This window comes from Orycteropus afer, unplaced genomic scaffold, assembly GCF_000298275.1.
Source record: "Orycteropus afer afer isolate SDZICR_OR568_19922 unplaced genomic scaffold, OryAfe1.0 scaffold00398, whole genome shotgun sequence".
In the NCBI taxonomy this organism is placed as follows: Eukaryota; Metazoa; Chordata; class Mammalia; order Tubulidentata; family Orycteropodidae; genus Orycteropus; species Orycteropus afer.
Window position 1 is genome coordinate 1,197,042 of NW_006921985.1, and position 24,017 is coordinate 1,221,058.

The 24,017-nt window shown below is 54.8% G+C and overlaps 1 protein-coding gene across 1 annotated transcript in view; it reads right to left on the reverse strand.

Moving 5' to 3' along the window:
* Positions 1 to 13,383: 13,383 nt before the first annotated feature.
* The window catches only part of MXD4 (MAX dimerization protein 4), an 11,449-nt gene continuing 815 nt past the window's right edge, over positions 13,384 to 24,017 (reverse strand). The window contains exons 2-6 of the mRNA XM_042782636.1: positions 23,818 to 23,917; positions 20,455 to 20,484; positions 15,072 to 15,186; positions 13,993 to 14,155; positions 13,384 to 13,541 (exon numbers count right to left, since the gene is read on the reverse strand). Coding sequence (XP_042638570.1) covers positions 13,384 to 13,541; positions 13,993 to 14,155; positions 15,072 to 15,186; positions 20,455 to 20,484; positions 23,818 to 23,917 — 566 coding nt within the window. The remainder of the gene's footprint in view (positions 13,542 to 13,992; positions 14,156 to 15,071; positions 15,187 to 20,454; positions 20,485 to 23,817; positions 23,918 to 24,017) is intronic.

Below are 24,017 nucleotides of genomic sequence, written 5' to 3' on the forward strand. Positions count from 1 at the left end.
TAACAAGAAGCCTGGCGGTTCAAACCCACCAGCCACTCCTTGGAAGGAAGATGGGGCAATCTACTTCCATAGTGATACTGCCTTGAAAAGCCAAGGAGGCATTGTTATGAGTCAGGTCTGACTTGACGGCACATTAACAACAACAACAACATGGGCAAAATATTGAATGATGCTGTTGTTGTTGTTATGTGCCATCAAGTTGGACCCAACTCATAGTGACCTCTCCTTGGGTTTCCAAGGCAGCATCACTACAGAAGTAGATTGCCCCATCTTCCTTCCAAGGAGTGAATGATGCAGGAAACATCAAAAGATGATGGAAGAAATACACAGAGTCACTGTACCAAAAAGAATTGGTCGATGTGTATCCATTTCAGGAGGTGGCATATGACCAAGAACTAATAGTACTGAAGGAAGAAGTCAAGGCTGCACTGAAGGAATTGGTGAAGAACAAGGCTCCAGGAATTGATGGAATACCCATTGGAATGTTTCAACAAACAGATGCCACGCTGGAGGCACTTACTCGGCTATGCCAAGAGATTTGGAAGACAGCTACCTGGCCAGTTGACTGGAAGAGATCCATATTTGTATCCATTCCAAAGAAAGGTGATGTCACAGAATGTGGAAATTATCAAACAATATCATTAATATCACATGCAAGTAAAATCTTATTGAAGATAATTCAAAAATGGTTGCAGCAGTATATTTGGCAGAGAACTTCAGAGGTGCAGGCTGGATTCAGAAGAGGATGTGGAATGAGGAATATCATTGCTGATGTCAGATGGATCTTGTCTCAAAGCAAAGAATACCAGAAAGATGTTTACTTGTGTTTTACTGACTATGCAAAAGCATTCTATTGTGGAGATCATAACAAACTAGGGATAACATTGAGAAGAAGGGGAATTCCAGAACACTTGATTGTACTCATGAGGAACCTGTACATAGATCAGGAGGCTGTCATTCAAACAGAACAAGGGGATACCACATGGTTCAAAATCAAGAAGGGAGTGTATCAAGGTTGTAGCCTTTCACCATACTTATTCAGCTTCTTTGCTGAGCAAATAATCTGAGAAGTTGGAGTATATGAAGAAGAACATGGCATCAGGATTGGAGGAAGACTCATTAACAACCTGTGATACACAGATGACACAACTTTGCTTGCTGAAAGTGAGGATGACTTGAAGCACTTATTGATGAAGATTAAAAACTAGAGTCTGCAGTATGGATTACACTTCAATATAAAGAAAACAAAAATCCTCACAACTGGTCCAATAAACAGCTTTACAATAAATGGAGAAAAGATTGAAGTTGTCAAAGACTTCATATTACTTGGTTCTACAATCAACATCAATGGAAGCAGCAGTCAAGATATCTGACATTGTATAGCATTGGGCAAATCTGCTGCAAAGGACCTCTTTCAAGTGCTGAAGAGCAAAGATATTTCCTTGAAGACTAAGGTACACCTGACACAAGCCATGGTATTTTCAATTGCCTCATATGCATGTGAGAGCTAGACAATGAAAATGGAAAACTGAGGAAAAGTCGATGCTTTTGAGTTGTGGTGTTGGTGAAGAATGCTGAAAGTACCATGGACTGCTAGAAGAACTAACAAATCTGTCCTGGAAGAAGTGCAGCCAGAATGCTCCTTGGAAGTGAGAATGGCCAGACTTGCCTCACCTACTTTGGTCACGTTGTAAGAAGAGACCACTCCCTAGAGAAGGGTACCATGCTTGGCAAAATGGAGGGACAATGAAAAAGGGGAAGGCCCTCAACGAGATGGATTGACACAGTGGTGACAACAATGGGTTCAGGTATAGCAGGGACCATGGGGCTGGCACAAGACTGGGCAGTGTTTAGTTCTGCTATATACATAGGGCTGCTATGAGTCAGAGATGACTAGATGGCACCTAACAACATCTCTATGGAAGTAGATTGCCCAGTCTTCTTTCCCAGTGGTGGCTGGTGGGTTTGAACCGCCAGCCTTCTAGTTAGGAGTCAGATGTCTTAGGCACTATGCCACCAGAGCTCCAGGGTCAGGATTTCAACACCTATTTTAGGGGGATAGAGTTAAACCCACAAAGACTATCATATTTGAACGGTGTTGTTGTCTGTTGTCATCGAGTCTGCTCCGACTCATGACAATCTTCTGTGTAAGGTCCTGCCTCATCTTCACAGTCACTTGTGTTTGAGTCCATTGTTGTGGCTGGTATGTCCCCAAACAATATTGTGAAAATACAATTTTCAAAAAGATAAAAATATAACTCATCTGGGGGGTAGAAGGCCAAGATGTATTAATCCAATGAACACAGAACGCTGTCACCAAGGAGCATTCAAGAAATACCAAAAAACTCAAACCAAACTCACTGCCGTCAAGTCGGCCCCGACTCATAGCGCCCCTCCTTGGGTTTCCAAGGTGGTATCACTACACAAGTAGATTGCCCGACCTTCCTTCCAAGGAGTGGCTGGTGGGTTTGAACTGCCAGCTTTCTGAAAGAGTGCTGACACACAGTTGTTAAATTCCATACAAAACTGGCCGACGCTCTACATCCAATGAAGGCAGACCTCTGGGGTTATCTTTTGTGCGGGGCAGAATTGATTTGCACGTATATCAGACAAAAATCATTTGTGAATTACTACGGTACACAGGAAATCAAATGATATATTGCATCGGGAAAATCTGCTGCAAAAGATCTCTTTAAGGTTCTAAAAAACCAAAGGTGTCACTTTGATGACCAAGGTGTGTCTGACGCAAGCAAGGGTCTTTTCAATAGCCTCACAGGCATGCAAAAGCTGGACAATGGAAAAAGAAGAGACAAGAACTGGTGCGTTCAAATGTGGTGTTGGTGGACAGTATTAAATATACCAGAAGAAACAAATCAGTCTTCGAAGAAATACAACCAGAAGGGTCCTTACAAGCAAGGATGGCAAAACTTCATCTTGCTCACTCTGCACGTGTCATTGGGACAGACTGATCACAAGGAAAGGACATCCTGTTTGGTGAAGTACAGGGTCAGTGAGAAGGAGGGAAACCTTCAATGAGATGGATTGACATGACAACGGGTGCACATGTGATGAAGTTGGTGAAGGACTGGGCAACAATTGGTTCTGTTATACGTGGGGTCACCATGAGTCAGAGCCCACAACTTTGACAAGTGGACGTCTAACTTTACAGGCTGGGCACTGGTCATTGGTCAACAGTCAGTGAGCCACCCCAGTGTCCAATGCCCCTAAGGCCACTTGTTAGACAATGTTCTTTTGTACTGTGGCACTGGAAGAACAGTAGTCTGTCTGGATAATTTTTCTGAATATTTTTCAGTTTGGAGAGAAAAAATTACAGAATGTTCTAGGGCAGATATTGCAAATTAACCTCAAATCAAACATGCTTCCTATTTTTAAAACTTCTTTGTGAGACCCAAATGGTCCATATTTACCATAAAGCAAAGATGAGAAGGTGGGGAGGAGAAGGGAAATAAAGAGAATGTTGCCACGTTGTGAAAAATGTAACAAAGGTCACTGAACAAGTTGTATTGGAATTGTTAAATGGGAACATAACTTGCTGTGGTGTTTAAAATTTTTCAACAACATAAGCAGTGAACTCTGATGGCGTAGTGCCTAAAGCATTTAACTGCTAACCAGAAGGCTGGTGGTTCAAACCCACCAGCCACTCCTCAGAAGGAAAATTGCAATCTACTTCTGTAGAGATACCGCCTCGTAAACCCAAAGAGTGGTCACTATGAGTCAAATCAACTTGATGGCAGTTAGTTACTTTTAGTTATACATATGGACCTCACTAGCTAGAATACACAGAAATCAAATCAACAACATCCGTGGAGAGAGACAACAGAGAAACTCAATACCATCAGTTAGAAAGTGGCCAGGGGCCAACTGTGGAACAGACCATTAATGGCTTGTATGCAAGTTCAAGTTGAAGATGAATAAAATTAAAACAAGTCCATGACAGCCACAGTACAATCTTGAGTTCCCTCTTGAATTTAGGGACCATCTCAAGAATAGATCTGACTCATAGAACATTAATGATGAGTTGTGGGATGACATCAAGAACATCATACACAAAGAAATCAAAAGGTCACTAAAAAGACAAGGAAGAAAGAAAAGACCAAAAGGGATGTCAGAAGAGACTCTGAAACTTGCCCTTGAGCAAAGAGTAACAAAAGCGAATGGAAGAAATGACAAGGTAAAAGAGCTGAACAGAAGATTTCAAAGGGCAGCTTGAGCAGACAAAGTATTATAATGAAATGTGCAAAGATCTGGAGTTGGAAAACCAAAAGGGAAGAACATGCTTGCTATTTCTCAAGCTGAAAGAATTGAAGAAAAATTCAAGCCTCGAGTTGCAACATGGAAGGATTCTACGGGCAAAATAGTGGATGACGCAGGAAACATCAAAAGAAGATGGAAAGAATACAGCCATTGTACCACAAAGAATTGATTGATGTTCAACCATTTCAGGAGGTATCATACGATCAAGAACTGAAGGCATTGAAGGAAGAAGTCCAAGCTACACTGAAGGAACTGGTGGAGAGCAAGGCTCTAGGAATTGATGGAATACCAACTGAGATGTTTCAGCAGACAGAAGCAACCCTGGATGCACTCACTTGGCTATGCCAAGAAAGTTGGAAGACAGCCATCTGGCCAACTGACTGGAAAGATCCATATCTGTGCCCATTCCAAAGAAAGGTGATCCAACAGAATGTAGAAATTATCAAACAATATCATTTATGTCACATGCAACTAAAATTATGCTGAAGGCGATTCAGAAATTATCGTAGCAGCGTATTGACAGGGAGAAATTCAAGCCTGACTCAGACGAGGACATGGAATGAGCGATACCATCACTGATAATGGATTTTGGCTGAAAGAAAATACCAGAAAAATGTTTATCTGTGTTTTATTGACTAAACAAAGGCAATAAACTGTGTGGATCATAAGAAATTACGGACAACATTGCTAAGATGGGAATTCCAGAACATTTAATTGTGCTCATGAGGAACCTGTACGTAGACCAAGACGCAGTTGTTTGAACAGAACATGGGGAGACTGCATGGTTTAAAACGAAGAAAAGTGTGCATGAGGTTGTGTCTTTTCACCACACTTAGTCTGTATGCTGAGCAATTAATCTGAGAAGCTGAACTATATGAAGAAAAATGGGGCATCAGGTTTGGAGGAAGACTCATTCATGACCTATGATATACAAAAGGCCAGAGGTGAAGAGGATTTGAAGCACTTACTGATGAAGATCAAAGATTATATATAGACTTCTGTTACGGACCGCACTGCAACATAAAGAAAACTAGTATTCTCGCAACTGGACCAATAAGCAACATCATGATAAACGGAGAAAAGACTGAAGTTGTCAAGGATTTCATTCTACCTGGATTCACAACCAACACCCATGGAAGCAGCAGTCAAGAAATCAAATGACATATTGCACTGGGCAAACCTGCACAAGAACGCTTCAATTGTTAAAAAGCAAAGACGTCACTTTGAGGGCTAAGGTACACCTCACCCAAGCCATGGTATTTTCAATTGCCTCCTATGTATGTGAGAGCTGGACAGTGAAGAAGGGAGACCAAAGAAGATTTGATGTGTTTCAGTTACGGTGTTGGAGGAAAATACTGACTATACCATGGGCTGCCAGGTGAATGAACACACTGTTGTGGAAGAAGTACAACCAGAATACTCTTTGAAGCCAGAATGGAGAGATGTCGTCTCACACACTTGGGACATGCTATTAGGAAGGACCAGTCTCTGGAGAAAGATGTCATGATTGACACAATGGCTGCAACAGTGAGTTCAAACATTGCCACGACTGTGAGGATGGAGCAGGGGCAGGCACTGTTTCATTCCGTGGTACACGGGGTTGCTACGAGTTGGACCGACTTGATGGCACTTAACAACAACAGCCACAACAATTTGCTGAGCAAACTTTCATTGAAAACACAGTTCAATATTATATAAACATGTTTCCTATTAAACCTTTTGTCTGTTCTCATCTTCCCCTTCTAAAGGTCAATAAAGCTGAAAATGATCTGAAAAACAAACGTTACTGGGGAACCGATTCAGAATGGTGCCAGGCCTGGGGGCTCCCTGTTAAAAGCCAGGGGCTAAGAGGAGACTGGTCCCCACTGACGGTGGGCAGGGAGCCTGGCATCTGTGGGAACCACTGGGCTCAGAAGGCCCCGCCAGCCGGACTGGTGCACGGGAGACGTGCAGTGGGGACTCCAGGGTTGAGCTGGGCCAGCAGGGAGGAAGGGAAGCCCGTGTAGGCGGCTCCTTCCAGAAATTTTGCTGAGGAGGCAAAGATTGAAGGAGAAAGAGCACAACACAACACAAGCTGAGGGGGTGGGAAGACAGGGCTGAGGGGAGGATTTGGGGTTTTGTTTTGTTTTCAGATGAGAGGAACTTGGGGATATTTATAGACTGCGAGGAGGAACTCAGAGGAGACAGACTTGAAGATGCCGGAGAGAAAAGGAGGGGTGAGACGGAGAGCAGGAAAGAGGCCATTCTGGAAGGCACCTTTCCTAGTGACTCCTGGATAGTCTCCCGGGCTCGCAAATTCTCCTCACGCTCTGAATCGCCAACCATAGTGGTTGTTTGAAAGGTGTTCGTAGGGCATAAAAAGCCATAATATATATATAGAAAATAGCAAATTGAAACTATTAAAAAAAAACCTCACTGCCACCTAGTCAGACCTGACTCAGAGCGACCTCTCCTTGGGTTTCCGAAGTGGTATCACTACGGAAGGAGATTGCCCAACCTTCCTTCCCAAGAGTGGCTTGTGGGTTTGAACTGCCAGCCTTCTGGTTAGCAGTCAAATGCCTTAGGCACCATGCCACCAAAGCTCTTAATTGCAACGATATGAGGCCAGAATACAAACGACAAACACAATGGGCTCAACTACACAGACTCTGACATTTTTCTTTGAAAGGTTTAATTAAAAGGCATTCTTGCACCCGACCTTGCATTTGGAATTTAAGAAAACAGAGTACACTAATTTCCAGGACAAGCTTTCACTTGTCTAGTCAAAATCACTTTGGCATGTTAGTAGAGGTCCACAGGGGTGAAAAGATAAGCCAAAACCCACAGCCATCGAGTCAATCCCAACTCTAGCAACCCTAGAGGACAGAATGAACTGCCCCACAAGGTCTCCATGGCTGTCAATCTTCATGGAGCAAAGCCCAGACCACACCCACTGCTGTGGAGTCCGTTCTGACCCACAGCGCCCCCAGAGGACAGAGTGGAACTGCCCACAGGGTCTCCAAGGCTGTCAGTCTTCACAGAAGCAAAGCCCAAACCACACCCACTGCCCTGGAGTCCATTCCGACCCACAGCGCCCCTAGAGGACAGAGTGGAACTGCCCCAAAGGATCTCCCAGGCTGTCAATCTTTAAGGAAGCGGATTGCCTCATCATTTGCCCATGGAGCAGCCAGTAGGTTTGAACCACTGATCTTTTGGTTAGTGGCCAAATGCCTTAACCACTGAGAAAGCTCCCTGAGAAAGTAATGGGATAAACCTTCCCACATCCAGAGCAGCAAGGGCCCAGCGGTGCCATCCTTGGCTCTCCTCCCCATAAACTCAGAACCCATTGCCATTGAGTTGGACCGACTCATAGCGACACCTCTTCGGGTTTCTGAGGCCGTATCACTACGGAAGTAGATCGCCCAACCTTCCTTCCGAGGAGTGGCTGGTGGGTTTGAACCACCAGCTTTCTGATTAGCAGTCAGACGCCTTAGGCACTATGCCACCAGAGCTCCTTCTCCTGTTGATACTAAAAGAGTTTTCAGTTTGGGATCAGGTCATTTCAGACTCCATTTAAACCTTGGGAGTAAAAACAATAGCAAAGCCAGTTGCTGTCAAGTCAGCTGACTCCTGGCAACCCACGTGTCAAAGTGGAACTGTGCTCCGCGGGGTGTGCCTTTGCTGGGATATCTTGGAAGCCAGTTACCAAGGCTGTCCTCCCAAGCACCTCTGGCTGGACTCAAACTTGCAACCTTGCAGTTAGCAGCCAAGTGTGTGCACTGTTGGCCTCCTCCCCGAGGTAGGCCTTAGAACAACCATCTGACGATAAAGATATCATTTCCAACAGAGTTCCCTCTGCCATCAGCCGCACTCGAGGTGCAAGTGATGGGGATGGACTGGCTGGGCATTTTTAAGCAGGAGAGTGACATTCTCAGTGGCGAATCAGAAGCAGGATTGTTCAGTAACACAGAGAAGGTTCTAGAAGGCAGTAGACACAGGGAGGCTACTGTGGACACTGAGGAGAAGAGGAGGTAACGCGGGGTGTGGAGAGGCAGAGCTCCACTGATGCTGAGAACCCCTGGGGTCTCAGGGTCAGTGAAAGGGGGGAGAGGGCAGACTTCTCTCAGGTTTCCACCTGGGGCAAGGAGGCAGCAGAACAAAGAAGAAAGTAGTCAATAGGACAGTCTGCAGCAGCCACAGCCACCTGTACCCTGAGACCGGAAGACCTAGATGGTGCCCAGCTAACACGACTGCCCGTTCCTATCAGACCAACAATGGATGGACTCCAATAGAACAGGGGCAAAATGGAAAAAAAGAACCTCAAATTCCTAAAAAAAAAAAAAAAACCCAAACTCCACACCTATTGAACTGGTTGAGACTAGAGGGCTCCCCAAGACTGTCACCCTGAGATACTCTTTAAGCTTTGAACTGAAACTAACCCAAGGTTACCTTGCAGCTAAATTAACAGACTGGCTCAAAGAAGAATGAAAGTCATCCATAAGCACTGTGCTTCTTTAAGAAATCACCTCTATGAGACCAAACGGTCAGCAATTACTTTAAAACAAAGATGAGAATGAGGTAAGGGGGTAGGGAGACTAGATGAAAGGAAACAGAACCACCAGAACAGAAATGACAAGAAAGTTCACTCAAGGTGAGGAATGTGACCAATGTCACTGAACAACTTGTGTAGGCATTGTTGAATGGGAACCCAAACTTTATGAAAACCTTAACCAAAAACACAATAAAATATTATTTACAAAAAAAAAAAAAAGTGGAAGAAGAAAGTGTAAGACTACAGTTAGACACAGGGTTGGAGGAGGACGGAGGGAAGAGTGAGTTTGTTTTCCATTATGTTGACACTGGTGATGAAAGGACCCCCAAGAATAATTTGAAGATGCATTCCTAAGACTTAGGAGCAGGTTTGGGTCAGCACTACCATGAAGGATGGCCTACACGGAGCTCACCAAGGTGGCCCAGAGGGAAGGCCCCGGGGAGGAAGGGAGAACCAAACAGAGCTGGTGGCATGGGGTGGGTTTCAGGGAGGTGGGTTATGGACGGTGGAGTATGAAGGGGCGAAGGAGAGGAGGTGAAGCCTGGGGAGGCAGCGCAGAGGGGCAGAGGCAGCTCTCTCGGGTGGAACCAACTGTCAATCACTTGACTACTACCTTGGTGGCTCGCTCTAGCCACCACCGTGTTTACGTGACAGCAGCCCTCTCTCCTACTGTATCTGCTATCATGACTCAGAGCTGCTCTCCGGATGGGCCAGACCGGGACGTGGGTCCTCAGGCTCCCGCTGACCCCAGCCGCCAGCACCCAGAGGAGGACTCCTGAGAGCCTCCCCCCTCCCTCCCCTGGCCGTTCACAGCACGTCCTGGGGGCAGAAGGTGAGGCTATGCCCAGAACTGCTGGAGACACTGGGGACGGGCCAGAGGGGAGCTTCTCAGGGTGCATCCCTGAGGGCCAGGGGTTGGGACACAGCACACAGAGACTCTGCCATGTGCCCTGGCAGGGCGAGGTGTCCTTGAAGGCCGTGCCCAGTCCAGGGCTGGGAACAAAGTCCACATGCTGGCAGGTACCTGCGCCTGGCTGGCAAATGGGCTGGGGGGCTCTTCTATCTCACCCCCACCCACACGCCAGGTATGAGTGTCCAGCTCAGTGTCAGAACAGCGGCTGTGATGGTGGTCTTTCAGCCGGCAGCCGACTGGCAGGTGGGGCAGGACCGTGGACAGCCAGGGCTCTGCTTGCCCGTAGGAGGTGCTGAAGGCCAGTCTCCAACCGCTGGATGGCTCAGGCCAACCACAGGCCGCAGCTTCCTGGTCGGAGACCCAGGGCAGAGAAAGGAAGAATGCAGCACAAAATAGGGTGATGGGAAGAACGGGAAGCCAGCCAGAGACGTGAGGTATAAAAATCTGTATTTATATTACAATGACAGAATGATACAGTACAGTCTCACCCGGTGGGCAGGGGGATGGCCCCCATGTCACTCTCCAGCCAGGATGTGATGGCACAGTCCACCTCCCCAGCACCAGGCCCCCACGGCGGCCCCAGACTCTGGCACAGAACCTGACCTTGTGCCCTGGATGGGGGGCTGGAGGGTATCACCCCTCCTGCTGGCTTGGGGCCAGAGTCCTCTGTGCAGGGTGGTGGGGAGGGCCCAGGTTAACTGACCCAAAGAGAGGCAGGGGGGCAGCCTGCCTGGCCCAGTGGACAGGGACGGTCTGGGGGTGGACAGGGTGGGCCACGACTCTGACTGTTCAGAAAAAGGAAAGCAGGCTGGGGCTCGTGCGTCTGGAGTCGGGCCAGGCCTGCAGATGTGGGCTCAGTGAGGAAGGCTGACCTCCTGAAGGCACCTCCCCTCGGCTGGCGGGCGCCTGCACCAGGACAGTGGTGGCCTAGTTGTATGGGATCCCTCTCCCAGCAAGCATGGGAGAACCCAAATCGTACCCCAAATCCAAGCCTGGGGGCAACAGGCGCGGGCACATGGGGGGGAAGGGCCAGGTGCCCCCAGTGGCCTATTCTGGTCTGACCTCTACAGACATGACAACACTTGGGGGTGCTCAGAACCAGCCAACGTGGCCTCAGCACTCCTCTGAGTCTCCGTGGCCACCAGTCGTGGCCACCCTGTGCCAATGCAATGGCCAGAGGCTAGGAGGAATGGATGTTCCAGTAACCCCTAGCACCAGATCTGCCTGTTGGCCCCTATCTTTCAGCTGTCTCTGAGCATGGAACGTGAAGGCCAAGGGCCAGCTCCGCTCACATTTCTGCTGGCAGAAGGGAGGGGGCATCTGAACTACAGCCCCCTGCCCCGGTGGTCAATACCCACTTCCCAGTGCCGATGGGAGCCAAGGCCGGAAAAGCTCCCGGCCATGCTTCGGGGTCCTAGAGGCCAGAGGTGGGAGCACCCTGTCACTGAGCATCAGGGGAGGGAGGCAAGATGCCTTAGGAACCCGAAACCCAGCCCAGCTGAGCCCAGGGCCCTGGAGCTCTCTCTTCTGAGCAGGCCCTTAAACACAGGGGCTCGGTGGCCACCTGGAGCTGATTAGGAGGGAGAAGCTCCTTTGTGAGTCCCCCTGACCCCCCAGAAGGAGCTGAGAGGAGAAGCAGACAGAACAGCTCTCCTCAAAACCACACAGCAGGACATGCGGACATTGTCCCCAGCCCCAGGCACTCCTCACAGGCCTGGAGCCTTCCGGGGACCACCCTGCCTCCACCCATCATTTCAGGCCCCACTAGGGCAAGTTCTATGCCAGAGCCAGTTTCAGGGACCCCCTTTTGCCTTGGGGGCCACCCACCCTGGGTCAGTCAGCGTGACCACAAAGAAACACTCACTTTTCCCCCGCGGTTTGGAAATTGGTCACAGTGCGTCTGAGACGGCAGGAGCCAGCTGTGTGCCAGCCCCGCGCCCTGTCAGTTGAGTACTGCTGTGTGGGTCCCCAGAGACACGGACCTGGAGAAGCAAAGGCCAGTGGGGGCCTCCAGCTGCCCAGGCCTGCACCACCCAGGGGACGGCTGTCTTCATCAGCTGCCAATGTCTGAAACCTGGAGTCTTACCCCAGGCCAGGGGAGCACGGGGAGTCAGGTGGGGGGCCGAGAAGCGACTTCTCCAGTTAGCAAGCAAGCTCCTGGCCCGGATGGAGGTCTTCCACCACAGGCACCAAGGGGGGGCGGACCTGAGGGTCAGGTCCCGGCCCCCCTGCCAGGTTAGAAGCAGCAGCCTCACTGCCCCAAAAGCCCCTGGCGTGACCCAGGGGGCTGCCTTCTTCTAAGAGAGGCCATCCTGCTGGGAGGGGCTGCGTGGGGAGGAAGCCGGGGTTCCCTTGGCCCTGCCTCTGCCCAGCCGGGGCCAGGAAGGACAGGGCGCCCCGGGGAGATGCTGGTGGCTGGGGTGGGGCAGCACAGGCCACAAGGCACACTAGGATGAGGGTGACCAATGACAGGAGTCCCTGAGACGCGGGGTCGCTCCCACCCCTCAGCAAACAAGGACGTGACAACGGCTAGGAAAATAAAGTACAAAAATCTCGCACAGGAAAGTCAGGCAGCACACACCTACAGTCAGCCGGCCGAGGGCCTTCCGAGGTTTCTCGTCTTTTTAAAAAGTTTCTCTTTTTTGCTTTTTCGGGAAAAGCCTCTCTCCCAGGGGAGGCTGCCACAGGCAGGGCTTGTGATGCCCCCTCCCCCTCAAGGGGACTTGCAGCATTTTTGTTTTGCTTATTTAGAGGGAGATGAGAAAGGCCCCTGAGGACCAGGTGGCTACAACCTGCCCACCCCCAGCGCACCCTCGTCCTGTTCGGACAAGCTGGGCCATTGGTGAGCTGACGGTGAGAGGGGGACAGACGCAGGCCAGGGCCAGCACTGGCCCACGCAGTCCCTGAAGGCTGGGGACTCTGGGTCTGGGTGTCTGCACGTCCACATGGCTGCGTGCGTGCGTGTGTGCGCATGCGTGTATGCCTAGGCTTATGCGTCTGTGCGTCTGTTGGTGCTGGTGTCTCTGGCCACACCTGACAGAGTGGAAGCTGCCCAGCTTGGTGGAGTGGGGCCTGGGTGGTCCCAGGAGCCCAGCCCAGCTCCTGTGACCTGCAAGCGTGGGAAGGATAGCCCCTTCTCCGCTCCCTTGCCCCAAAGTGCTCACCCGAGTCCCGCCCTTCACGGTCCCCTGTCCACGCCTCAGGAGCCTACAGGGACCGACAGACGGATGGACGGATGAACGGAGAGCCACTCCTTCCTCCCTTCCTTCCTCGGTCCACTCCTCTCTCCTGGGATCCGGGGTTAGGTGATCAGTAAGCCCCTAACACGGTGCCCGACGAGTTTGCAGCAAGGACATTTAATACTTCTGGACTATGACTAGGATTCGGAGAACAGACCGTGGACAGCGACGTCGGGCTCCCGGGACGGGGGAGCAGGGCCCTGCCTCCCTGCAGGGGGCCCTGCCCAGTTGGGAGAGACGGGCGGCTTGGTGGGCCCTGGCCGGCAGGCAGGCAGGCAGGCAGCAGGCAACCCAGGCGGCAGCCGGGCTCCCAGAATGGCACAGCAGTGGGCCGCAGAGAAGGCTGGCATCGGTCACAGGGAGGACTGGAGGGCTGAAACACTCAGCCGGGCAGGCGGGCGGGCCGAGGGCGGAGGGCACCAGGCCTACGAGAGGCCAGGGCAGCCAGGCCGCCGGCAGGGAGGCCCATAGCCACCGTCGCTGCAGCCGCCACTCTGCAGGCTGTAGTGGTCGTCCACATCACTGTTGCCGCCAACACTGTCCAGCTCGCCTGGGCCAAACTCCATGCCCTCTATGTCGACTTCTGGGGGGAACAAGAGGGAACGGGGTCAGGGCAGATGAGGGGCCAGCCGGGGTCCCCTTCCAAGAAGGGCTTCCATGCTCTCTGCTCTCCTGCAAGGGGCAGGAAGACTTGTCTGGGGTCCAAGGCAGCAGATGGTAGGATGATGTTCCCAGGTCAGCCCCCGACTTAGGCAGGTCATGGCCTCTGTGCACTGACCTCCTTGTCCCTGCGCAGCCCGTGTCTGGATGCTGAGGAATGACCAGTCCTCCATGCAAAGCTTTATACCATGCTCAGCAAGTCTGGACACCGGCCCAGCCTCTGCTACCCGTCCCCGTGAGGCCGTCCATCCCCGTGAGCCCACCCTTGCGACACTGGCCTCTGCTGCTTGTCCCCGTGAGCCTTCCCGCCCCAACCCTCGCCCTGCTCCCCCTGGGGCCCGGTTGCCCCATGGGACGCGCGCCCACGGGGGCACCTTGCTCAGAGTCGTCTGTGGAGATGGCGGAGCCTGTACTGTCCGTGCGCACGCGCTCCACACTCTGCACCGACAGCTGCTCCAGGCGCCGCTTCAGGAAGCGGTGCTCACGCTGCAGCTGCTCCTTGATGCTCAGCGCCCTGCGGTCCTGCTCCTCCAGTTTCTGGGGGCCGTGGGGTGGGGCGGGGGTGGGGGGAGAGCTGTGAGCCGTGAAGGCACCCCCATGGCACCACCTACCCGTGCACAGCAAGGTCTCGACCCCCAGAGGCCACAGAGGCCTCCCAGGGTCCCTCTAGCCCGTCCGAGGGCCACACCCAGGTGCCACCTCCCAGCCTGACACTGTCCACCTACTGACCAGCTCTAAAATGCCCATAACTGGCACCTGGCCCCGGCCCCCGGGCAGCGCCTGCGGAGCACAGCCAGGGGGCAGAGGCTCTTCCCCCACCCCAGCCTCTCCCTTGCACCTTCCTGAGAGAGTGGGCATCTGAGACGCTGCCTGGTCACACCCCGATCAAGGTGCCCATGCCTGTGTGGGCACAGGGTGCCCTTGCCTGGGACAGAGATCCCGGCTCCCCCACGATGAGCCCAAACATCCCAAGACTCTAAACCCATAGGTCTAATGGCACTGGGAGGGGCTGTCCCCAACAATGTCTCCTACTGCCCATGTCCTCCTCCCAGCTCCCTAGACTGACCCCTCAAGCTCACCCCAGGCACCTCTGCGCCCCACCCAGCTGCCTGTGCCCCTTCCCATGGGCCTCTCAACAACAGCCCTCCCAACCCTCCCGGCCCAGGGCCTTGAGGGTAGCTCTGCCCTCCTGCCTTCGCCCTTCCTCTCCCAGCCTGTCCCCTCCACCCTCCTCACGCTCCATCTCCATGCAATGCCTTGCCCAGTGACCTTCTTTCTGGACCACTCGACAGCTCCAGTTGCTGCCCCCCTGCCCAGCCCCCAGTGCACACCTGCCCAGCAGCTCCCCTCCCGCACCTGGCCTCTCCGGGTCCCACAGGGAGCTCCCCATGCACAAGGGCGTGAGCTGCGCCCACCGAGGCGTCGAGACGGGGCAGCAGGTGCGGCAGCTCACCTTGATGTGCACCTTGGCGCGCCTGAGCAGGCTGAGTGTGGTGTGGCGCGTGCTGTCGGGGCCCAGCGGGACCAGCTGCTTGAGCTGCTCCAAGTACAGTCTGAGTTTGGCTCGCCTGCAAGGGCCAGAGACAGACCCTCAGGCCGGGAGGGTGGGTCCCACACAACCTGCTCTGTACCTGTGCCCCTTGAGTCGCCTGCAACCCACATTCAGAGGCCCCACTGTCCTCCGGTGCCAAGCAGGAGACGTGGCCTGTGGCCTGGCTCCAAGGGGCCAGTTCAGCCCACGGCGGCTCCCCAGAGAGCCATCCACCAGGCGCTGCCTGGGAGCCCGGCCCCGCCCTGCTGCCTCCACCCTCTGCACTGGAGTCCAGGAAGCTTTGGGGGGCAGCCTGGGGAGACTGGGCGGAACTGACGCCACCCCACCTTCAAGCACACCTTCTGCTCACTCTTGTCACTACAGAAGCATCAGTCAGGGCAGGTGGCCAAGTCCCGGCAGATCCATCCCCGAGTCTAGAACCCCTTTGCTAACTGCTGTGTTCCAGAGTTCGTCCCCATGGCCAGACAGATGAACGTCAAGTTTCACAAAGCTGCAGGCACACAGCGCGCCATCTGCTGCACACGTGCCTTCATACCCAGCCTCCAGAAGACTCGGGAGAGGGCCTGGGATCTTATGCTTGTTTGGGGGAACCACTGGGGGGGGGCAGCTTGCGCTCCTTGGACCTTACCAGGTCTTAGAGATACCCCCATCCCCCCATATAGAGATGGGACCACGCAGGACGGCTCCAGGACTTACTGGAGGCTCAGACCCCAGCTCCTGGCCACCACTCATTCCAGGGGGGTGAGTGCCCCCGGCCAGCCCCCACTGCTCCACGGAGAACTCTGCCAAGAACCGTGCTGGGGAGGGGAGCCCCAAGGGGAAGGGCTGTTGAGGGGCCAACACTCTTTGTGGTCAGGGAGGGCCTTGCTAATCAGAGACCCAGCCCCACCCTCAGCCTGTCCCCACTGTCCCATATAAGCTCATGGGGGGGACGCTGACTCGATTCAGTCTCAGAGTGACTGCAAGTGTTACAGAACTGTTCCCGAGGGTTTATCTGGGCTGTGGTCTTTACAGAAGCAGACCGCCAGGCCTGCCTCCCACAGTGTCACTGAGTGGGTTTAAACCACCAACTTTTCAGTTAGTAGTTGAGCACAAACCATTTGTACCACCCAGGGCCCCTCCACTCATACACCAAAAAACCCACGGCATCCGGTCGATTCCAACTCATCACACCCTAGAGGACAGAGTGGAACTGCCCCACAGTGTTTCTACGGCTGTCAATCTTTATGGAACAGAACCCAAACCACGCCCACTGCCCTGGAATCAATTCCAACATACAGCGTCCCTAGAGGACAGAGTGGAACTGTACCACAGGGCTTCCAAGGCTGTCATCTTTACGGAAGCAGATGGCTGCATCTTTCTCCCACAGAGCAGCTGGTGGGTTTGAACCACCAGCCTTTTGGTTAGCAGCCGAGCATGTAACCAGTGCACCACCAACCATATAAAAAAAAAAAACAACTCACTGCCATCAAGTCGACTCCGACTCATAGCGACCCACACTGGGTTTCCGAGGCTGTAAATCTTTACAGAAGTACATTGCCCCATCTTCCGTCTGTGGAGTGGCTGGCAGGTTTGAACCACTAACCTTCTGGTTAGCAGTCAGGTACCTTAGGCACCGTGCCACCAGAGCTCCTTACCAACCATATAGTAAGTGGTAACTTTTACCAAACCAAAAACCAAACTCACCGCCATGGAGTTGAATCCGACTCATAGCAACCCCTCCTTGGGTTTCTGGGGCGGTATCTCTAAGGAAGTAAATTACCCAACCTTCCTTCCGAGGACTGGCTGGTGGGTTTGAACCGCCAACCTTCTGCTTAGCAGTCAAATGCCTTAGGCACTACGCCACCACTTAGTTCCCTAAGCAGTACCTGATCTTTGTTGGAAAATTAGAGCATGCCCACAAATTAACAAAAAGAAACAAAAGAGATGAAAATTACCCCAAATTCCACCACCCAGAGACGACCTTACGATCATTTTAGTATATTCTACACGTTGGCATCATGAATGTTAAGTGAAAAAAATAAGAATTACCGAACCACATATGTCACAAGTGATCTAATTTTGTTAAAAAAAAAAAAAAAGTGGACGCACACAACAGATTCCACAGGACACAAGGAATTAATGACGGCATGCACCTCCATGGGATGCGATCAGTAACGTTTATTTGGGTCGCTTCCTGCTCGACTCTAGTCCGGGTTCTCTATGCTAAAAGAGCCACATAGTACTTTTACAATCAGAAAAAAATACATTTGTACAAAAAAAGGAGAAAAAAATAAAACAGCTGAAAGACACATAACAGGAAAAAGCATTCACAATACACATAAAACAAATGGTTAGTATTCATAATATTTCAAAATGACACAAATGAAAAATAAAGAAGAGGACTAGCTCAACAGAAAAACGGGCAAAGGACACAAACAGGCAAAGGCGCAGAATACAAATGGCTTGGTCTTGGCCATGGAGTTGACTGTGACTCACGGGCACCCCTAGAAGACAGAGTGGAACTGCCCGCAGGGTCTCCCAGGCTGTCAATCTTCACAGAAGCAAAGCCCAAACCACACCCACTGCCCTGGAGTCCATTCTGACCCACAGCGCCCCTAGAGGACAGAGTGGAACTGCCCACAGGTCTCCAAGGCTGTCAATCTTTACAGAAGTTGACTGCCTCATCTTTCTCCCAAAGAGCAGCTGGTGGGTTCAAATTGCCTAACACACACAGATGGTAGATCTGATGTAAAAACCGACCCCCAACCCTGGCTAATCGAGGAAAGGAAAACTCAGGCAAGGAGACAGTGATTTTCACCCTTCCAATGGGCTGAAACGACAGAGTGCGACGGACACCTGTGATGTTCACTGGCTAGAGGCGGGGGCAGTGAGTGGGCACAGAGCCCCTGAAGGGCCGCCAGAGAGCGACGCTCAAACTTAAGTCAGCTTCGACTCTGCCCGGCATTTCTGCTTCGAAGGCTTTCATCCTACTGAACTATCCGCACAGGCAGGCAAAGTGCCACAGTGTCTTTCCCAAACGTGGAATCACCACCGCAGCCAGGCAGTGCGGCTGAGGGTGCAGGCGTCGGAGACCAGAAGGCCAAGGACGACACAGGCCGTAGGTGGACAGTGCGAATGGGACGTCACATGAAAGATCCGGTTAGGAAATCACAGACAGTGAGACCCTGTCCTATCCACGTCGAGTAGCCTGTTAGTACCCGCACGGGGCAGGCTGGCAGCACGGCCTCAGAGCTGCTGAGGGAGGTCGTCTGTGGGCCAGGGAGCTCCAGACGCCCGCGACATGACAACATGAACAGATCACTCAGAAATCACCAGAAAGACATTCTTCTAACAGAGAGAGGCCATCTGAGTGCAGGTGTCCACCCAGCCTCAGGAAAGCACAGATCTGAAACGTTGCAGGGAGGGGGGGTGCCCTACAACCCAGGGTACGGGACGGGTGCCGAGAGCCTGGAAGGGTGGCTGGGCCCCTCCCCACACAGGCGAAGGCCAGAGTCACTGGTCACAGGAGACCAATGGGGGTCCCTGGGGTGAGCAGCTGAGCATGGCCTTAGCAGACCTGAGGGAGCTGCTGGTCCATGAGAAGAAGGTGAGTGGGAAGAGGCTGAGGTAGGAACAATACAGGGCTGGCCTAGTGCTCCCAAAATGGGCAAGTCAGAGGCCCAAGCCGGGCCCCCAGAGAGGGACACAGCCCAGCCAGGTGCTTCCTTCCTTCCTGGGGACGGCCAGTGCAGCCCTTCCTGCAGCTAGCAGCCAGGACATCACGCATCAGGCCATGGCCAAGGTCCTGCCAGGGCCCCTGCTCCACACCAGCCAGGAACAGAGTACCTGGAAGGGCCACCAGTGCCCAGGCTCCTCACCACCCTTTCCTCCGAGTCTCAAAAGGATCTCTTGGGGCCCAACCTAAGGATAGACCATGGGAGGAGGTGGCAGGGGCCAAGTTGGCATCAATGGGTAGCTGCAGGGACCTGGTGTCAGAGACCAGCCCCTGTCCTCCTCTCTCAGACTGTGTACCCTAACCACCTGTCTTCCCTCAAGGTCACCCCAGCTCTGGGAAGCCTTCTCCCAGAACACTGTGCCCACCCCCCCAGGCTCCTGGGTCCTAAGCAAGGCCAGACCTGTTCCCTCTGGCCTGGGAGCAACACTAGGGCTGCCTAGCTCTTCCTTGGCCCTTGTACCTTTCCTCACCTCGGTGGTCCCTAGGGAACTCCCAAACACACACACACACACACACACACACACAGGCAGTCCAGGAAGCGCAATTCCACCAGAGAACACACTATCCTGTCCCTGCCCGGTGCCTGCCCAGCCAGAGGCCAGCAGCCCCAGGGAGCGGAAGCTGGCACCACCACGGGTGCAGACACTGGGAGAGCGGTAGGACACAGAGCACTGGTTGGGCACCACGCTTCCCGGAGCAGGCCAGAGAGGGTTCAGCTTGGACCCGACCACCCGTAACTGAGGAGAGGAGGCAAGAGCAGCCCATTTCACAGATGAAAACAAAAGGCAGGAGAAAGCTACCTCCTAGGGTCTCTCAGTGGGTCACCCCTCGGTCCGGCATGCGGCTCCTGCCTTCAGGGCTGCCTGGCCCAATGTTCCCCTGCCGCCACCTGCCCGAGACCAGCCTCGAGGGCAGCCATCTGCAGGCGCTCCCTGAGGCCAGCTCATCCCCACCGGGGCAGTCCAGGGCTTCCGGGCTCACATGCACCCAGAGCCCGAGCGGCCTCCGTCAGCCAGGAGTGGGCCCCAACTGAGGCAGGATAGAGAGGGGGCTCCATCAGCCACTGAGCTGCCTCAAGTCCTGGCCTGTAGTCGGGTGGGCTCTAGGACAGCACTGCCCCCTAGGACCAAGTGGCCTGGGACTGGCCACCTAGCTCATTGCCCATCAAACATAACTCTGTTGTTGGTTCCTTGCAAGAGTGGCCCCAGCAGAGGAGGAAGCCCCTGATCAATAGGCCAAAGCCTGAGGGGCTGATCTCAGAGGGGCTCAGACTGCCCCAGATGTGGACCCATCTCCTCCTCCAGGAAGCCAACACTGACTATCTGCAGCACACAGTCCGGGCCCAAGTCCCTCTGGCCCTGGGCCGGATTCCCCAAAGCAGGGCCTGAGCCCCCTCCTCCTGCCTCCCTGACTGACCGTCTCCAGGAGAAAGCCACAGAGCCCAGCCATACCAGGACATGTCGGGCTTGAGGAAGGCTGATCCCAGTGTCCCCCTCAGCAGACGGGGGCCTGGGTGTGCCAGGTGGCTCACATTGGGGATGGGTGCGGGACAAGGGGGTCACTCACCTGTGCTTTTCTAGTTCATTGTGTGACGACCTGTTTAGAGAGACAGAGAGAGAGAGAGACTGCACTCACTCCACAGCCGGACCCCAGAGCATGTTCTTCAGCCCTGACAAGCCCCTGCTCCACTCAGGGGTCTGGAGACCAAAGGGGAACCTGGGGACAGTCCAGGACGGGGAGCGTGTGGCAGATGAACCAGCAGAGGTATGATACTGAGGGCAAAGACAGAGACCCAGAGGTGTAGGCATGTGCAGGGCCCCCCAGCTCACCCAGTGAGGCCCTGGGGGCTCCGACCAGCAGAAGGGTCCAGATCCCCTTCTGGAAGGGGTGGGAGAGGCCCGGGGAGCATTGGTGGCTGGCCCTGCCGCTGGCCCCAGTCTATGATGCCCGGGCAGCCTGGGCACCCAGCTGCCTGCCTGCTCAGCGCCCCGCTCCCTGGGTCCAGCTGCATCCTTGGAGTCAGTGTGGACCAGCAAAGGGCCAACTATAGGGTGGCTAGCAGAGGACAGGGTCCTCCCAAGCATAAGGGCCAGGTCTTCAGGAGATGGGGCAGTCCCTCCCCACCTCGCAGGGGCAGAAGCATGGACCAGGCCCACCCGACAGCTGGGCCTGCCCTGTGGACACCCCCACATACTTACAGCCCCACTGTCTCAGCAGGGCACCCAGGTGGGTTAGCCCACGAGAGGGCTTCTCAGATGTGGACATTTCGGGGGCCAGTAGGCAGGTCCAGCTGCGTTTGCCCAAGGAGGACAATGAGGCAGAGGCCAAGGTCACCTGGGCTGTGGGCACGGCAGGGCACATGTAGACTGATCCCTGCCCTCTTCCCTTAGTCCTTCCCAGACCTTCTACTGACCACTGCAAGCCTGTACTCCAGGAGCTTGGCACCAGGGCTCTCCTGTGTCCACCCCTCCTTCCAGAGTGGCCGCCCATCCTGCCCGCCTCTGCCCCCTGCCCAGCCTGGATGTTGACGGAGGCCTCCCTCCTCCCAGCTGGCTCAGGAGACTCCTGGCTCCCTCAGGAGAGTCTCCAGACCTGGGCTTGGGGTCCTCAAGGGACTGCCTGGGACACAGGCTGGGCAAGGAGCCTCAAAACCTCAGCCTGGGGGCACTGGGGCCTGGACGAGGCTCCCTGACACCTGCTGGCCCTTGGGCAGAGTGTCTGGACCTGTGGGTCAGCTGCCTCAGGCAGGAGGCCGGTCAATGGGTGCTCTTCTAGGCAGAGCCAGCCCGTCTCCTCTCAGGGTGGCTGCTGGCTGGGGCTCTCCACCTTGGAGACTGAAGCCACCACTTGGGCAGCCTAGGGGATGACAGGGGACCCAGAGCCTCTCCTGCATGGGGGAAGCTCGTCACACAGGCCCAGGAGCACCCTGGTCCCCAACCACAGACACTCAGGTGTCTGGGCATCACCTGGTTGACTCCTCACCTCAGCCTCACCACACAGGAGCACTCCTCCCCACTGAACCTGACCCCCACAACCTGAGCTGAACCACTGGCCCCTGAGCCTGCAGCACACCCCCCCCCGCAGAGCCCTCCTGCCTCACCCCGCTCCAGCTGCACCTCCCCGCCTCTCCCCCACCTGCCAGGACACACAAGCCTCAGGGGCAGAGCTGCCCTACCAAGTGCCAGGCCTCTGGCCTTTCCCTGTGCTGCCCACTACCTGGTGTGGGCTAAGGCCTAGCTGGACCACCACAGCCTAGAAAGCAAGCACCAAGTGCCCAGGAAAAGTACTGTCTGTAACCTGGAGCTGGCCCAGGCACTGGGTGGGGTGGGGAAGAAGGCCTGTCTAGGCACTGGGCAGGCAGGGGCAACTGGTCTAGGCACTTGGGGGCAGAGAGGGCTGCTCTAGGCACTAGGAGGGGAGGCCTGGTCTAGGCACTGGGGTGGGGGGTGCTGGTCCAGCCATTAGGTGGCCCAGGCACGCACTGGGGGGAGTGCTCTGCCCAGAAAAGCCGCAGGGGAAGTGTGCCAGGGGCAGACACCCTTTTCTTCCTTCCCCAGAGTGCCCATGGGGTCTATCTCAGCAGCCTGCAGATGCCAGGATCCCCTCTCAGAACAGCAGACACTCAGTGCTGGGTGCCCCTGCGCCTCAGTTTCCCCAATTGTAAAATGGAGATATTCAACACCTCCTGGGGGCGGCAGTGACGATCAACGAGCTGTGTGCTAAAGCCTCAGCTATGATTCTGGCTATCAGCTTGGGGGCCCATGCCACGGGAGCTCAAGGTCACACCTAGAGTTTTCTTTGGGTGGTAGGGCCCCAGGACAGCAGCAACCTGGCTGGTTTACCAAGGAGGCCCACAGCACTGGTGCCCCCACATTCACATCTTTCCCCGAAATGTCCCCAGCAGGGGACCAGGGGCTGGCACTCAGAGATGCTTTCCAGCCAACCAACTCCGTGCCAGGCCCAGGGCGCCAGGACGTCACACGAGATGGGTCCTTGTGCCAGCCTGTTTCTCAAGAATGGGCAGGCCACAGGAATGAACCGCACCCTCTGCCAAGGGGCCTCCAAGCCCCTCCGATGCGCAGTTCCCTGTGGAGGCCAAGGTGGGCCCTAGGGAGTGCCAGGCATGCCACAGTCTTCAAAGACTCTGGGGTGCTGAAACCCCATGGGACACAAAGCCCCCACTTAAGGATGTACACCCCAGCACCGGAGCATCTGCAGGCAGGGGTGCAAGGCCAGAGCAGCAGACTCGGGCAACTGGCTCCTGGCAGCCTGTCCTATCCCCTGGTCCCATCGTTGGTTCCCTTGGTCACTACACTGCCCACCTTAAAAGGGCGACCCTTGCATTTGTCGCTGGAGTTCGACTTGTTCAGGAGACTGGGCTGGAGAAGTGGGCACCCTGGAGAGCATGGGGCCCCAGGCCAAGGCTTCCGGGAGCCTTCTTTGTCCAGGCACCTGGGAGGAGGTCGCCTTTGGCGACAGTCGGAGGGTGCGGCGGGGCACACGGCCCACCCACACGCAGAGGGGGGCCGGACGGGATGGGAGAGGTTGGCGCCGCCAGCCTCACTGTACCCTCCATGGTACCCACGGGACACCAGCCAGCCCCCACTGACAACTTTTTTCCTCCCTGTAAAAGTCAGACACAACTCGGGGGCGGGGACGCGGCTGTCAGGAGACCCCGGCGGCGAGCGCTGTACGCGTGGCACTGTTTACGCGAGAGGCCGGGAGGCGCGGCCCCAGGAAGATGGCGACGGCGCGGGCGGGGCGCGACGCGGCCTGGAGCGCCTCCTCCTCCAGGCTGGCCGCCGGGCCGCGCGGCGAGACCGGAGCTGCAAGCTGGGGTCCAGGCGCGGGAGGGGGCAAGCCCAGGTCAGGCGGGGCGGACGCGACCCCGGTCCGGATCGGGCGCCCCGGTGGAGAGGGGGACGGTACCTGTTGTTCGGGGCCTTGCGGACCAGGCCGCCGGCCTTTGTTTTCTTCCTGGCGAAGTCACCATCGAAGGGCAGCACTGACGCGTAGCCGTGCTCGGCCTCTGCGGACAGACGGCGCGGTCAGCGGGCCCGCACCCCCCGCGGCCCTCCCCGCGGCCGGCGCACAAAGGGGCGCGGTACCTCGGTCCCTGCGCTCCAGGT